Source organism: Haliotis asinina, chromosome 15, assembly GCF_037392515.1.
Source record: "Haliotis asinina isolate JCU_RB_2024 chromosome 15, JCU_Hal_asi_v2, whole genome shotgun sequence".
NCBI classification, from domain to species: domain Eukaryota; kingdom Metazoa; phylum Mollusca; class Gastropoda; order Lepetellida; family Haliotidae; genus Haliotis; species Haliotis asinina.
Window position 1 is genome coordinate 42,925,772 of NC_090294.1, and position 16,105 is coordinate 42,941,876.

At 39.8% G+C, this 16,105-nt stretch overlaps 1 protein-coding gene across 1 annotated transcript in view; it reads right to left on the reverse strand.

Moving 5' to 3' along the window:
• LOC137265276 (sodium- and chloride-dependent transporter XTRP3-like) overlaps window positions 1–16,105 on the reverse strand; it is a 72,342-nt gene that overhangs the window by 4,956 nt on the left and 51,281 nt on the right. The window contains exons 5-12 of the mRNA XM_067800634.1: window positions 8,928–9,060; window positions 7,546–7,734; window positions 6,215–6,321; window positions 5,385–5,509; window positions 4,891–5,003; window positions 3,566–3,706; window positions 2,551–2,647; window positions 1,962–2,041 (exon numbers count right to left, since the gene is read on the reverse strand). Of these exons, the coding sequence (XP_067656735.1) occupies window positions 1,962–2,041; window positions 2,551–2,647; window positions 3,566–3,706; window positions 4,891–5,003; window positions 5,385–5,509; window positions 6,215–6,321; window positions 7,546–7,734; window positions 8,928–9,060 (985 nt within the window). The remainder of the gene's footprint in view (window positions 1–1,961; window positions 2,042–2,550; window positions 2,648–3,565; window positions 3,707–4,890; window positions 5,004–5,384; window positions 5,510–6,214; window positions 6,322–7,545; window positions 7,735–8,927; window positions 9,061–16,105) is intronic.

Genomic DNA, 16,105 nt, shown 5'->3' on the forward strand with positions numbered 1-16,105 from the left:
ATGAGTACGAAATGTGTTTTTGTAGCTTTAGATGCATACAATGTAGGAATAATACACTCACAAACGGTGGGTGGAAATGTAAAGTAGCGAGACATAAAGTAGCATGATTAAATGACCATGCATGGCATTTTCTCCCTAGATCGCCGAGGGAATGGTCAACTGGCAACAGTGTTATTGGTCGTTACTAAGCTTATTGAAACATCACTACACACGACTCGTAACTCAATTGCTGTCATCCACGTTCTATAACGGATGAGTATAATTACATTAGAATGTCTTAATTGTACAGAAGGCAATAAATACACGTCTAGACGGATGATGAAAGTGGAACCTTTCCCTTCAGGGGTACTGAATGACATAACAGAGTTTCCTTCGACAGAGTTACAGTAGAGCTAAGACCATTGTAACTCATTTACGATATCACAATGAGCGAATGGTTTACGTCGCACTCAGCAATATTCCAGCTATATGGAGGTGGCGGTCTGTAAATAGTCGAGTCTGGACCTAACAATTCAGTGATCAACAACATGAGCATCGATCTGCGCAATTGGGAACCGATGACACGTGTCAACCAAGTCAGTGAGCCTGACCACCTGACCCCGTTAGTCGCCTCTTACGACAAGCATAGTCGCCTTTTATGGCAAGCATGGGTTGCTGAAGCCTATTCTACCCCTGGTCCTCAACGGGTGTACGATATCATAGACTTACGATAGCATTCGTAACTACTCGTCTCTTTCCGTGACCTACAAGAATACTCGTACCCTTCTTGTACACAATTATCGCCAAGAGTCGTGGCAAACCAATCAAATTGCGCGTAGTAAAATGCATTTCAAAACAAGAAAATTGTGGAACCGGTGAACTTTGAAACTTCGTTAAACTATGCAAAGCACAATTTAACATAAACTGTGATCTAAAGGATGAACAGCTTTCGACACTGAAACATATTTGCAAAGGGAATGGGCGTATTGCTGTTTTGCTCACGGGATGTAGGATATTCTAAGAGCCATGTTTGGAAATTCTTTCCTCTTTCTAATACTAGACTCCATGCCCGTTTGCGCTTAGAAAGCACCCAGTCGTAAATATGGCCACGAGAGAGGTGCGTGACGCTATCCGGAATGACACGAGTAGTTACGAATGTTACGATAGTTGTAACAGTTATGTGGATCTTCTTCACATGCATCATTGGCAAATGTCTGGGGTCTTTTTTGTATAACCCCTCACTCAGTAATATGTACGGCTGTCTGTAAATAATACAGTGAGGACCTGACAATCTAGTGATGAGTATAGATCTATGCAATGGGAATACGGTGACATCTGTCTACCAAGTCATGATGACACAATGTCATTTAGAAAGTGGTCAGATGTAGCATGTGTCATATTTGGTTTTACATTTTCTTAGTAAAGTACACATTCTAGTACTTTATTTTGGTTGAGTCATATCTGGGATTCGAACCCACACCCTCAGTCAGGCACCTAATCGCCGGCACAAAAATTCAGCCGTCTAATCCGCTTAGCTGGCTTCGTGGGCGATTACGGCAAGCATGGGCTGTTGAAGACAATTCTAACCCGGAACTTCACTGGTGCATAAATGTACGTCCCTGATTCATTAAAAGAAATGTTAATGCGCTTTTTAACAAGTCTTTTTTTTTCAAGATTCCAGGCTTCAATAAAATGTGGCATTTTTTTACATCATTCTGTTTCTGCAAGGAGGTATTGTACACTGGGTATTATAGTTTGGGGTTTAGGAGCTTCCAGATTAACCTGATCTTTCAGTTGATGAGCCAAACATTCTTCAGACCCATATTCCATAGAATCCGAACGAATAAGCTGTTTATTCTGTTTGTCAAAAGTGGACCTAACCATTGCGAAATAGAGCTCTATCTTGTTTTGAGCTACAAAATGAAAGATGACTGATAAAACTGATGGTCGGAAGTTGGGACTTAGCAGGACAATGGACATACCGCAGCCACCAAGGAGGCGAGTCCATACCACAGACTCATAGACAGACGTTCTATCGGTAGTCGCAGTGTCTCCTGGCGGACTGAAACAGAAAACGGAACATATGAATTTAAATTTTCCATTAAAACCTGTGTATCAACATGGAGATATCGCTGTTTAGTTGTTGAATTCCTAGACTTTATTCAGTTAAGGAAACTGTCTGACAGAGCTGTTGGTCCATTAGCTGAAGCACTTATCAGTCCTGCTTGTTAGCAATCGAAAGTGACTGTTTGGGTGTATAACTGTGCGCGCACTGTAACCAATAATGCCTGTGCGTATGATAGCGTATCAGTGCGTATTTGTAGTTGTACATCGCACTCAGCAATGTTCCAGCAAAATGGTGGTGGTCGTTAAATCATCGAGTCTGGAACAGACAATCCATTGATCAACAGCATGGGCATCTATCTCCGCAAATCTGATACGATGACATGTGTCAACCAAGTCAGTAAGCCTGATCACCTGACCGCGTTAGTCGCCACCTACGACAAGCATGACTTAGCGAAGATCAATTCTAAAGCGGATCTTCAGGGTCGAAATACTGCGTGTACTCACTGTAGCCGATGATGAATGGAACCATGCTGAAGATGACGAGAGCAAACAGAAGACGATCCATGTAGAACCTGATGATCATGTACAGGTAGATGCCACACTGTGAATAAAGAAGATAAACCACATTAGGATCAGGCCGTATTTGGAAACATCAAACAGATTTTGTCCTGGTTGGTATCAAACAGATCAAACAGACAACCCTTCCTCTGATACACAACAGATTGTGTCGTGTGTCGTCGCGCACGTCAACCTTCTCTCGGAGACACTGAGAATTTCGCTTTCAGCAAAAACCTCTGAACTCTTTCAACGGATGAGAAATTTCAAAGACCTTACCTTCCTTAAGAACACAGTCTGTGTGGCTTCTTGCTTTGAAATAAATGTATATTAGAAAGCGGAACTTCTGTGTCTCAGCGGATAAGATGGATGATGTCATTTCTCGGAAGGTTCAGCCCAACGATGACAATTTGATGGGTTTTGTTGTTTAACACCGCACTCTGCGCGCATGGAAGAATAAGGGCATACGTGTGACGTGTATAGAAGCGTAAGGACATACATGTGACGCGTATGGAGGAGTAAGGACATACCTGTGACGCGTATGGGAGAGTAAGGACATACCTGTGACGTGTGTGGAAGCGTAAGGACATACCTGTGGCGTGTATTGAAGAGTAAGAACATACCTGTGGCGTGTATGGGAGAGTAAGGACATACATGTGGCGTGTATGGAAGAGTAAGGACATACCTGGGACGTGTGTGGAAGAGTAAGGACATACGAGGGACGTGTATGGAAGAGTAAGGACATACCTGTGGCGTGTATGGAAGAGTAAGGACATACCTGTGACGTGTATGGGAGAGTAAGGACATACCTGTGGCGTGTTTGGAAGAGTAAGGATATACCTGTGACGCGTATGGAAGAGTAAGGCCATACTTGGGACGTGTATGGAAGAGTAAGGACATACCTGTGGCGTGTTTGGAAGTGTAAGGACATACCTGGGACGTGTATTGAAGAGTAAGAACATACCTGGGACGTGTATGGAAGAGTAAGGATGAAGGACACGAAGCAGAACAAGGCAAGCAGGAAGTCGGGCCTCTTGAAGAACATCATGACCCTCTTGTTGATACAGGGCAACATGTTCTCCCAGATCATCAGAGTGTGAAGACCCTGCAGCAGAGTACACAATGGACGAAATACATCTCCACAAACATCGGCTTTTACATGTACCACACCAACAAGACTAACGTCACGAGACGACGCACCATATCCATTGATGGCATGCCTTTCAAGGTTTGGTTTGGTGTTAAGATTAGCTAAGCTTAAGCATACACAGGTGATCTGATATCGTGCGATATCCTTCGCAGAGTCAGATCCAGTGATTTACCCACCGAGAAATTATATACTGTACAACAAAAGAAACGCAACTTTAAAAAATTAAAATCTCATTAAACGAATGCGTTCATTTTTATGTCTTCCATTTAAAAACTTTACAGAAACAGTAGATGCGTTTCTTTTGCTGTTCAGTATTGGAAACTTGTCAGACAGCCTTCTCAAGACCGCTTGGTTTCATGTTGAGCAGTATTCTTGCAGCTTTAACCTTTTACATTACCAACATTTGAGGTACAGCCAAGCATGCTTTTTCTTCGAAGATTTCAAAGGGCGCCATACGACACTTTCACTAAAGTTGATCCATCAAAGTAACATCACTCCAGTTCTCAGTAAAACTTTTGTAACTTTTTGTGGAAGATGTGTAGAAGAAAAAGAATTAGAAGACACAGGAGACTTTTTTAACAAGTGGTGCGTCAGTGATCAGCATGATGTACGATGCATGTCTCTACTTTCACCGTATGCTCTTAAGGTGATCAACCGACTTCACTACTGTATATATCAGTGACAAGTATCTCCCACGGAGAGAATATGCTCAGGCCAGGCACCATCACTAGTAAGCACATGAACGTGATAAAATTGAAATCATAAAAACGACATAGCTTTTGGTACAGATTTCTTATGAATATGGATATTTGTTGACACATTTATGAACACTTTTTGTGATAAACAAAGATTGTTTTATAATTCGTAACGTTTTTTAAAAAACCCTATTGATTTGACAATGTTGATTTTTGGATTTGTGCGTTTACGTAATGCAATAAAACAAGACCATTATCTAACATTGTAGTGAGTTTATAGCAATATTCCAGAAATATCACGGCGGGGGTCAACAGAAATGGGCTTCACAAATTGTACCCATTTGGAGAATCGAACCCGGGTCTTCAGCTTGACGAGCGAACGATTTAACAACTAGGTTACCCCGCCACTCCTTTAATATTGTAAAGCTGGTTGTATTGACTTACCAGGTGATGGAGGCCAAGAAGAAAGTACGTCAGGTAGATCAGGAACGCGATGAAAGGGGACAGACTGAACTTGTCGAACGTGAGAGGAATGCTGACAAACATGAACGACAAACCTACAAAAAAAAAAAAAGTTTCGTAAGTTTCATAAGTATACTATACTTATTGATTTGCGTATATATTATGCATCACAACATACTCACAATATTTAATTGTTTAAAGAACCCAAGCTTTTCTCATTACAAAAGGGAATGTTCTGTACATTAAAATTTAAGGGCAAATTCATAGTTACCATCACCTGAAATTTTCATACGCATATGACCAATAAAGGCAGCCAAAATTGTTCTTTTTCACAATATCATCAAATGACGCGTACAAAGATCATTGTATTTACTATTTTACTCCGCTGATATTTTCTATTATTAATAAATCATATTTTAATGCAACAGTTTCTTAATGGACAAATCGTCATTTCAGAATTCAGATATCAAAGTTACCTGGTTTGACGCCCTTAGCATTGGCCAGCCATCTTTGATTCTGGGAAGGATCGATGTAAGGAGCTATCGCCAGAAACACCAGGTGTGGGACAAGGGAATAGAGAGCCAACAGGATACCCCAAGCACTGAATTAAAGTTTGAGAAATGATATAAAAACCATGACATGTTCTTGTGCATAAATTCAGAACAGAAAGAATGACCTCTATTGCGTTCGTTGTTCATGGCCTCGTGAAGATCCAGGTTAGAGTTGGTTTTCAGCAACCAATATTTGTCGTAAGAGGCCACTAACGGGGTTGGATTAACACATCGTGCCCCAGTTGTATAGATCGATGACAATGCTGTTGATCATTGGATAGCACAGAGTCCCATATCAGAAAGTAAGCGCTACGATTGCAGAAGAGCAGAGCAGAAGCATATCCAATCCAAAATTCAGATAATACTCAGAAGAAAGTCCATTTTGAAAAGCTTTCGTCATGTAACGAAAAGTCCATTTTGAAAAGCTCTAGTCATGGAACCATTTTGTAAGAATACGAGCATTAGAATCGTGATGTAACACCAGCTGGTAAAAGATGTAACGTGTTTTCGAAACAAGCCATTATGTCTTGTAAAAAGCTACGCAGTTGCTAAAACGAACTGCAACAAAAACGTACGTAGATTTGGCTAAAAAGTTTAACTGAAAAGCAAAACATGCTTTTGATCCTAGAAGGAAGACGACCAAAGACACCGAACACCGAATAATCAATAGAACAAGCTACAAGATGAAGGCATGTATCCATCATGGTGCCACGAGCGTGGAAGAACGTTCACAGGGACGTTAACGTCACACTTACGCGTTGATGATGACCTTCTTGTTGTGGATGTGAGTTCCAAGTGTTGGGAGTATCCCTGCCCAAAGGCCAAGACTAAACAGGTGGATGTCCAGGGCATCGATCCACAGCTGGGAAGGCAAAGGAATATGTCATATTTCAAATACCTTGCTTCTGTCCAAAACCTAAAAATCTAATAATTACCTGAAAAATATATCATATTTCAAATGACTTACTTCTTCCCTACCCCTAATTTCCTTTATTGGTTAATGTAAAACATCTGATAACTGGCTTAAAATGTCATATTTTCAAGGATCTTACTTCTTTCTAAAGCCAGAATATTTGATGTAGATTCAGAATACCATGGTTCAAATAACTTGCTTCTGCGTACACCTTAAACATTGTACCAGAAAATGGTACCTCGTTAAAAGTTATATTTTCAAATATTTTCCTTCTCCCTGGAACTAAAACATCTCCGACTGACAAAAAATATTTTATCTTTAAACATCTTTCTTTTGCCAAAAACTAGAAACCTGATATTGACGTAAACTGTCATACTTTCAAATACGTCGCACGTGTCTGAAACTAGTAAACATGACAAGAAATACCCTTTTTCATGTCCATTTCTCATGGTGGAGTCACTAATACAGAAACATGACTTTGCAATGAGGTGTTTGACTTTCTCTCTACACATGAAAGAAAACAGATATTCCAAAAATGTTGTAGTCGGTATCATTTGCTTCAAACCTTCCAAGCCATAGTAAGCTGATATTTCAGTGATCACGCGAACCATATTGTAAATAGTGACATTTCCTTAAACTATTTCTACCCACTAGAACAGCGTCAAGAACTATTTCACATGATCGAGATATTATAAATATTATATATTAGAATTATAGCAACACCAAGGTATGCAAAACATGTTGATACAGAAATAGGTATTGCCTGAAAGAAAACGTTTGTTCTGTCTATTCTTTTTTCCGTTCCTAACATTCCATGACTTTATAAGAATCTTTCGAGAAGGATCCAGAAGAATCTCTGCTAGTCTTTATATGCCAAGACATATTTCATATGTAGATTCCATTTGTGATAACATTAAACATTTGGAAAGGTATGCATGCCATGTATCACATTTGGATTCCATTCAAGATAACGTATGTCTGTCTGTGTGTATGTATCTATGTACGTCCTTGCATGCGTGCATCCATAAGTATGTATCTTCGTGTATGTGTGTGTGGGCGTATGTGAAAGAGAGTGTGTGGCTGGCTGGCTGGATGCTTTTAAATACAACCGAAACGATATCATATGCAATATAAGCTGTTTACTGGTCCCGAGGGGACCATATGTATTTGTACCTTCGGATCTCCCAGTTGGTTGTAGAAGACGTTCTTCTCGTAGAGTTTATTGGTGAGGGTATCATGCCTGGAAGTTGTTCCCGAGAACATATAGTAGAGGGACCTGCAGGCGTCGGGGACCGCGGAGTATGCATAGATGAGGATGGTGACGAGACAGATGACAGTCAGTGGGGTGAGCACATACAGGGTCTGTTCACATAAGTTCAGAGTTTACAAGGATTGCTCGAATTACTGAGGCAAATATACAAACTATATTAAATGAAATATTGTACAATTAAGAACATCGTTATATACTCAGTATCAATATAGTTCATTGAATCCTTATGATGTTTAATAAAAACAAACAAAAAAACCCCCCAAAAAACCAAACCACACACACAAAAACAGCTAAAACAGCAACAACAACAACAAATCCCCAACCCCAAAAACCAAGCGTTTGTCATATTAATGGCAATGTGCCACGATGCTAATGAAAAATGAAATACATGTATTTATAACGTTTTTTAAACATTTTTCTGGTCACATACAAGATTCCTGAAATGACTAGTGTCTCCATAATCACCAAATGTAGGATTTCAAACTACTGAAGTGGGTGCAATGATTTATGAGACATCATATGATCAGAGTGTTGAGGTCACCTTAAAGATACGGAAAAGTCACCCAAATCAACTGATGTCTGCATAATCCCCGATGTACGCTGTCACCAAATTTGAAGACATTGGGTACAACAGTCCAGAGATATCGTGTTCACAAAAGTTTGAAAAGTGTTCAAAGTATCTTGGTGACCTTGAAAATAGGGTCAAGGTCACCAAAACTGACTAGTGTCAGCGTAACAGAAAAATGTAGGTTGTCACCAAATTTGAAGACATTTCAACAGTTCATGGGATATCGGGACGTACATTTTTTTTGTTTTGGCAAATATTCACAACATAGCCATCATGACACTGTGCTACGTAATATGACCTAACAATGTAGTTAGGAAAGACAAGAAGCAGTAAATGTTAGTGAAGTCGATCATAAGTGGTTCTTGTATGTACCTTGCCCTTGGGTTTCACTACAGTCGATATCGTTTAGGAGTAAGTGGCAGGCTTTCAGCTATGTACCGATAGTCTTCAGCAATTCTTGCTTGTCGTAAGAGGCGACTAACGGGAGTGGGTGGTCAGGCTTGCTGACTTGGTTGCCATTGGTCATTGGTTCGAAATTGCGCAGATCGATGCTCATACTGTTGATCACTGGATTGTCTGGTCCAGGATCGATTATCTACAGACCACCGCCATATGGCTGGAATATTGCTGAGTTCGACGTTACACAACCAACCAAAATATAACATCAAAGTTAACAGTTCCTATGGAACTGCGTCGTGATAACCGTTCATCACTTGCCTTGCCAATGCCCTTGGTCCCTCTGAAGACGAACAGGAAGATGATGATCCATGTTGCTAGGACACACAGCATGATGTACCACACCACGGGCCCAAAACTCCCGATATACTCGGAGCGCTGCAGGAACTGTTTACTGAAACCAGGAAATGAACCGTCAACGAATGTATATGCAGATGTATTCACATAGATTCATGAGGATTTGCAGTGATGGATTCTTGTGATTTGCAGAACTAATTTACTTCTTATGCCCAATGGACCATATGCTCAAAACGCCTGTTCCATTCTTTGAGCTATGCAAAAAGTCTTTGCTGAAACAATTAAGATGGACGGCGGCCAATGTATATATACTGAGAGAAAGAAATAAAGGTACACGGGGAAATGTAAGCGTTATTTCAATCTTTTCCAGTTTTCGCCAAGGGGTTTGAATTGTACTGTGGGAGGAAATTGTATAATAAATAAAGGAACACTGCTATGAAGAGGTGTTCCCTTATATGTTTCTCCTGGTATATGTATAGGTACAAGTGTTGGGGACCACCTTTTGTCATCACCAGGTTCAGCTATCCACTCATACATTTTTCCAAAAATTGAACGCCTAAAGTGGGCGAGTGAGTTTCGGCGTGGCAAGCGAACACTTTAACCAGACGGCTACGTCATCGCCCTAAACGTAAATAAACGAACTGGAATAACCAGACCTGAAATTGTTACGTTGGGCGCGTAGGATTACCGGTGTGTCCATTCAAAACTGTAACATGACATACGCCAGGTATAAGTAAGCCATGAATGGTTAAAGACAAAGCTGCAAATATATTTTTAGTAATTATCACTGGCAGCAAATGAACAACTAGCAGTAAAGAAATATTAAGTGCGTTCGAGACCAAGTTTCTTTGCTCCTAGTTTGATCTTTAGAGAAGTTTTTTTTACACGTTAGGTCGGTCTGCATGTTGATTGTAAGACTTGGCTGAACTGACTTGATTCTGCTACCTGCTGGGTTGGATACGTACATGAAATTCCGGCTAGCTTCTAACGCAATTCCGAATTCCGGAGCCAAGCCTCTGTCAATACTTTCGACAGTGACAAATGGCTGGACGCTCGTGAATGCAACTACACTTAATTACCTGGCATTTTACGCATTGCTGCTGACACTCATTTTTCTAAGTGGTGATCAAAATGATCAAACTTTTTTTTCGTAAACCACGAACAATGTGTCGCAACAAATTGTTTTATATTAATCTTCTGTCATCATTTATTGGTTACAAAAGTTTATTTCTGAACGGTTCGTACGTAAATGTTTGCAATTCATTTTTTTCTATCAGACTTCGACAAAATGATCAATTTAGTGTGTTTTGCAAACCTGAAACAATGTGTTTGGATATAATTTATTGATTCTTTTTAATTTCATGTGTGCATTTATTGATTTCAAAAGCTTAGTTCTGTAGGTTCTGTAAACGTTTGCGATTAAACTTTTCCAACACGCTTGAAATATCAAAACTGATAGTTTGATTATAGGGGAGGTGGATGTGTCAAAATGAACACAAGATAAAGAGACGGCCACGCACGTTTGGTGTTGCTGGAAGACATGGAACAAGATGGGATGTGAGTGACACCAGGGCGTGACATGTGCCTTTTAAATTCATTATGTTGTGATTGGGACCAAAACCTAAATAAAACTGAAACGAGGAACACTTCATCGACAAGTGCCCCATCCTTGGTCAATCAGAAACCAGACCCTCTTGAACACACGACCCTCATTCCATGGTGATGTATTCAAGAAAACTATCGCGTGAACGAAAGACCTTTAGCATTAGGGAATATCAATTGATTGTGTCACTAAAACTCGTCTGTTTTACCCTGAGGCCTTGAGGAGTAAATTTACAATTTGGCAGCTCGACTAATCGAGAAAACCAGTCTCAGAAGATTGATAGCACAATTGCCCTCAACAAAAAGGACACAGAGATCCACAGAAAGGACTCACTGCAACATCGCGGCGCCAAAAGTCTTGCAGGAAGTAATTTTCTTTTCAGATGCAGAAGCATTTGCCGGGGTGTTTCACGTTTCTTAACACTTTGATGGTTTATTACCTAATGTTAAGCCTTAATTTCAGTGTCATAAACAAAGTTGCAAGAAGTTGCTTTTAAAATCCTTCGTTTGACACTCTGAATAATTTAATAGGTCCTGAAACGCTAACAGATGTAAAAGATTCAGAAATTGTTTCTGAATATTAAAACGAAGGCATATTCTTCTTTTAAAATATTGCAAAGAAGGTATTTTTTCTTTGAAAACCTTTCATCTTGTGTGACCAAAGACGCTAGAAGAAACGCCCGCTTTTAAACAAATAACATTATAAGTTGGATTTTACTGTTGCAACCACGTGAAAATGTTTCTTTGGAAATCAGGATTGGTTATTTTTTTATTTCATATATCGTAGGGGCCAGCCTTTCCCCGTGTTTAACGTCATAACATTTTAGCCGTTTTTCAAGACGTTCATCCCAGAAATAGGTAAATTAAGACACAGCAGGACCACACACAAGAGGCAGTTTTTGTTTCTTTTGACGTCAGCAATACAATCATGCCTGCTGCTATATCTACTCCAGGCTCCTTGTATTCGTCCTCTCTTCTTTCATTTTGAACCTGTCATCAGGATACGATTAACTTACCCTCCTAGAGATATGTATAGCTATTTAAGAAATAAGAAGTGTAATCTTAATGCTGGAGCAGGTGCATGTGCTCCAGAAAGAGGGATTTTTTGTAGTTTGGGCATATAGCAACTTATACCGCATGTTTTCATTGTTTATAATTGAAACCAAATTAGAAATTAGTTTTTTCGTCCACAGGAAGGGTCGTCCAGACCGTTATGTGTTTGTTCAGTTAATGTTTATGTCTGTAAGGACAGTATTAAAGAAATAATATATGTTTTACACATTAAAAGAAGGATACACTGTCAAACACCACTGTGTCGGTGAATACTTTGACTTTATCAGAGGTTCCACACAAACGCCAAATGAGTACGCGTGAAATATACATGAGACTGACTCCCTTTGGAAGATATCGATTTATGTTCATTTCACCAACAAACACATTTCCGTGAAACGTACATGACGTCAATGCTTTCCTTCGAGACACCTTCGACATAACGGTGTTTTCACAAATGAAATATCATTTATATCAGCTGTAATTAAGCGTGGAATATCACAGCTGTTAGGGAATTCCATCCTCTGTTGAAAGCTATTTTTTATAGTGCGAGAGTTTGGTTTTACGCCGCTTTTAACAACACCATGGTGGGGAACAAGAGAAACTGGATTCACAAATTGTGGGGAACTGAACGTGTCTTCGACGTGACGATCATATTGATCCCTATTCTACCCCTTCGCCCCATTTTCTTACAGTTTCTTATATTTTGAATGTACATTATACTGCAGGATGGACGTATTCATATCATAGAAAGAAAGAATTGTTTGAAAGGTTTGCGACTTTAAAGTAAACTGCCTCGCCTAATGTCTAATGTCTCAAGTCCCTTCCACCTGGAGGGGCGGCTGACAGATCAAAGAGGAAAACGATCAGAAACACCGGAGACAAATTGGTTCGACTCAGACGCAAAATTGATATAACCGGATATGACCGGACAGTGGTGTTATATGCAAGATTCAAAGATTCAAAGAAGATGATTTGTTTGTTCACTTTGTATGAGGAATAACATCGGTAAAGTCTTACCGCTGCGCTACCGCGCTCCCAGTACTCATTTCAGAACCCTATTCGGGTTTGTACGGATACAACCATGTACATATCGCGTAGGGTTTCCCGTACGTTTAATGAAATGAGTACAAGCGCCAATACACCGCACTCAGTACTATTCCAACTTTATACAGCCGTCTCTGTACAATCAAATCTACACAGTCAGTCTTGTGATTGACACAATTAGCATCAATCGTCGCTATTATGAAACGATGACCTGCCACAACAAAGAGAGTGAATCTTGCAATCCAGTTCCGTTTGCCACTCCTTACTACAAACATCGAGTGATGGAGATCGAGTCTTTACCAGTCAAACATTTCTTACCATGAACTATCAAAGAGTACAACCTTTAATATGTCACATAATAAGCAGATACTATGCATTATGTCATCCACTAAATCCTTTCAAAGAGCAAACAGAAATGTAACAAAATCACAGCCGAGGTTAGAATTGTTAAATAACACGGAAAATGACTAACGTTATGTTCTTGTTCCCAAGCCCTCGGGCATGATCTAACCGAAATGTCATGATGCCCTGAAACTCGGTTGGAATATAATGAATAGTGCTGCGAATCAAATGATATCACATCGCACCACAAGATTTCAAGCGTCCCTTTCATCTCTATGTCGAAATTTACATGAGACTGACTCCCTTTGGAAGATATCGATTCATGTCCATTTCACCAGGAAACACATTTCAGTGAAATTTACATGACTAGTCATGCGTGTAAAAAAATAATGTTGGATAGTAATGGACCATCAACTTTCGTTTCAAAAAGCCTACAAGGAAATTAGTATTATCGAACAAACTATGACAGAAACCCAACTGAAACGAATCTGTGAGATGAGCTCATGTTTTTATACACTTCAAATATGACACGTGTCAATCTTGTCAGAGAACCTGACCACCCGATTCCCTATTCGTCCCTTACGACAAACATGTTTGCCGAAAACCACTTTTTGCCAGGATCTTCACGGGTTTAAATCATGTTACCCAACCGTTTTAATTTTCTTCGAAAGTCAAGGTGTCAGAATCTTTGTTCCCTACACAAACCTTCAACGCGTTATAAATGCCGTTGTTTGGTGTATCTGGTCTGATACACCTGGAATCCATTTTTCAGACTTTTTCATTTAGTTAAAAATACAACAATCTTAGTTTTTTTTACAAGTCTGCTTAACAATACCCTTGGAAGCAGCTTTGTTTACTTTTTAGAATCAAAACGAAATGTGATAGCCTTGCAATACGTATGAGCACAACCTTAACTGAAACCAGTTTCTGGGTCGTCTCTTAAAGATTTGAGTGGCATTTGCAAACGTGCCTCCAGAAAAACATAAGACTGTAAAAACAGCTATAACGCTCATAAAAAATAGGTTATTTCCAGAAACCACGCATGCCTTGAGAAAACATCATTTTCCCGAACGATATAATATTAAGTTACAAAGCTGTTACATTTTGGCAAAACATCTCCAAATCTGAAATACTGGGGAAGCCAATCCAATTATTTCCTTGAAACCATCCAAACCGTTAACTTCCCTTCCCAAATAAAAATTGTAATTGTCTGGATGTTTCATTATGAGAAGGCCGATGTACTGCAACGAAGACATTTGATTGACGTATTTCATATCACGCAACATGACTCCACAAGTTGGACCAAGTCGAATCGATGAGATGAGAATCTCACAAAACTGACAGTCTAATATCACTTTCTGAAATAAAGACACTTTTCAGTCTGAAGATTTGGGAAAATTCTTACATGGTCTAGTAAAGTAAATTGCTTTGCTGCTTGCAGTGGAATTGGATTGAAGTTGAGAGCGTTGTATAAGCATACAGATAACAAGGGCTGGTATAGACTGTATTGGGATCACAGATAGGTGATTGCTTAATATTGATTCTGCATCGAATCGTTATACAAGGGATTCCTACAGAACTCCAAAGTAATAACATGTCGGGAGCTTCGTCTTCGAAAAATGGTTTCAAACGTGTTAGTAAGTGAGTGAGTTTAGTTTTAGACCGCACCCAGCAATATTCCAGCTGTATGGAGGCGGTCTGAAAATAATGGAGTCAATCCAGTGATCTACAGCATGAGCATCGATCTGCGAATTGGAATCGATGACATGTCTCAACAAAGTCAACGAGCCTGACCACCCGATCCTGTTAGTCGCCTCTTATGACAAGCATAGTCGCCTTTTATGGAAAGCATGGGTTGCTGAAGGCCTATTCTACCCCGGCCCATCACGGGTCTTCAAACGTGTTAAATTATGTAAATAAGACTTCACAATACCATTTAACTGTGGGTCCAAATGCTCTTGTCGTTCTAATACCAGGCAGATGAAATTTGATTTTAAAAGGATACCATAATAATTCTAGCACTGTTTTGGTAGAATGAATCCTCGCCAGGTGAATCATAGGTACTGCAGAAATGTTATAGTTTGTGTTGATTTTATTTGATAATCTGTCTGGTTTGGTCAGCCGTGACTAGAACGTCTAATCCCTTACGCGTATTGTGTTTGGGACACAAACAGCAGTGACGTAACAGTTAATACTCCCGAGTCGCTTACCGTGTTGCCCATGAATATAAGAGAAGTGAGAATGATTCTGCATGTTCTATCAACGATGTTACTTAACTGTATTGGTGTTACTTTCACTGTATGTAAACGCATAACATAGTAGAATATATTTTATATTGGTAAAATCTGAAGTAAAAATTATGACATCTCGTGCACTGGTAAAACTGTAAACTAGCTTTTAACAAGGAAATGTAACATCAAAACACCTAACAGAGGTTGACGAGGACGTAACCACATGTAAGTAGAAATTATGTTCTTTCATGTTGTCTAAGGCTGCACTCGGCAACATTCCACCGAAAAAAACAAAACTCTCTCCTCATTCAAAACCTAGGTTCGACTCCCCACATGGATACATTGTGTGAAACCCATTTCTTGTGTCTCCCCTAGTAGATATTGCTGGAAAATGCCAAAAATGCGGCGTAAAACCCATCTCACTCACTTATTCATTTAATTTTCATAACAAATCTCGGCTAAATGTTGTGTAGATTGTACCGTTCTGACTAGATGATGAGTATGTGTTTGTTTGGCGTTCACTCCGCAGTATAAAAGCTGAACGACGCAGTTGTTAAAAATCAGTCAGGACCAGACAATCCAGGGACTGTCATCATAAGCAATGTTCTACACAAATGGAATCTGATGACACGTGTCAACCAAGTCAGCAAACTAGACCATCCGCTCCCGTTAGTCATCTTTCACGACAGACGTGCGTATCCTGCGACCATTTCTAACCCGGATCCTCACGGGCATATCCCTAAAGATGCAAATAGTCCCAGAAGACTGTCAATGGCCCAGAGGCAGTACATTTTATGAATCCAACACTATAAAATTGATACTAAGTCTTCGAGAAACGTCAACACTGGTATTCATCGCAAACACAAATCC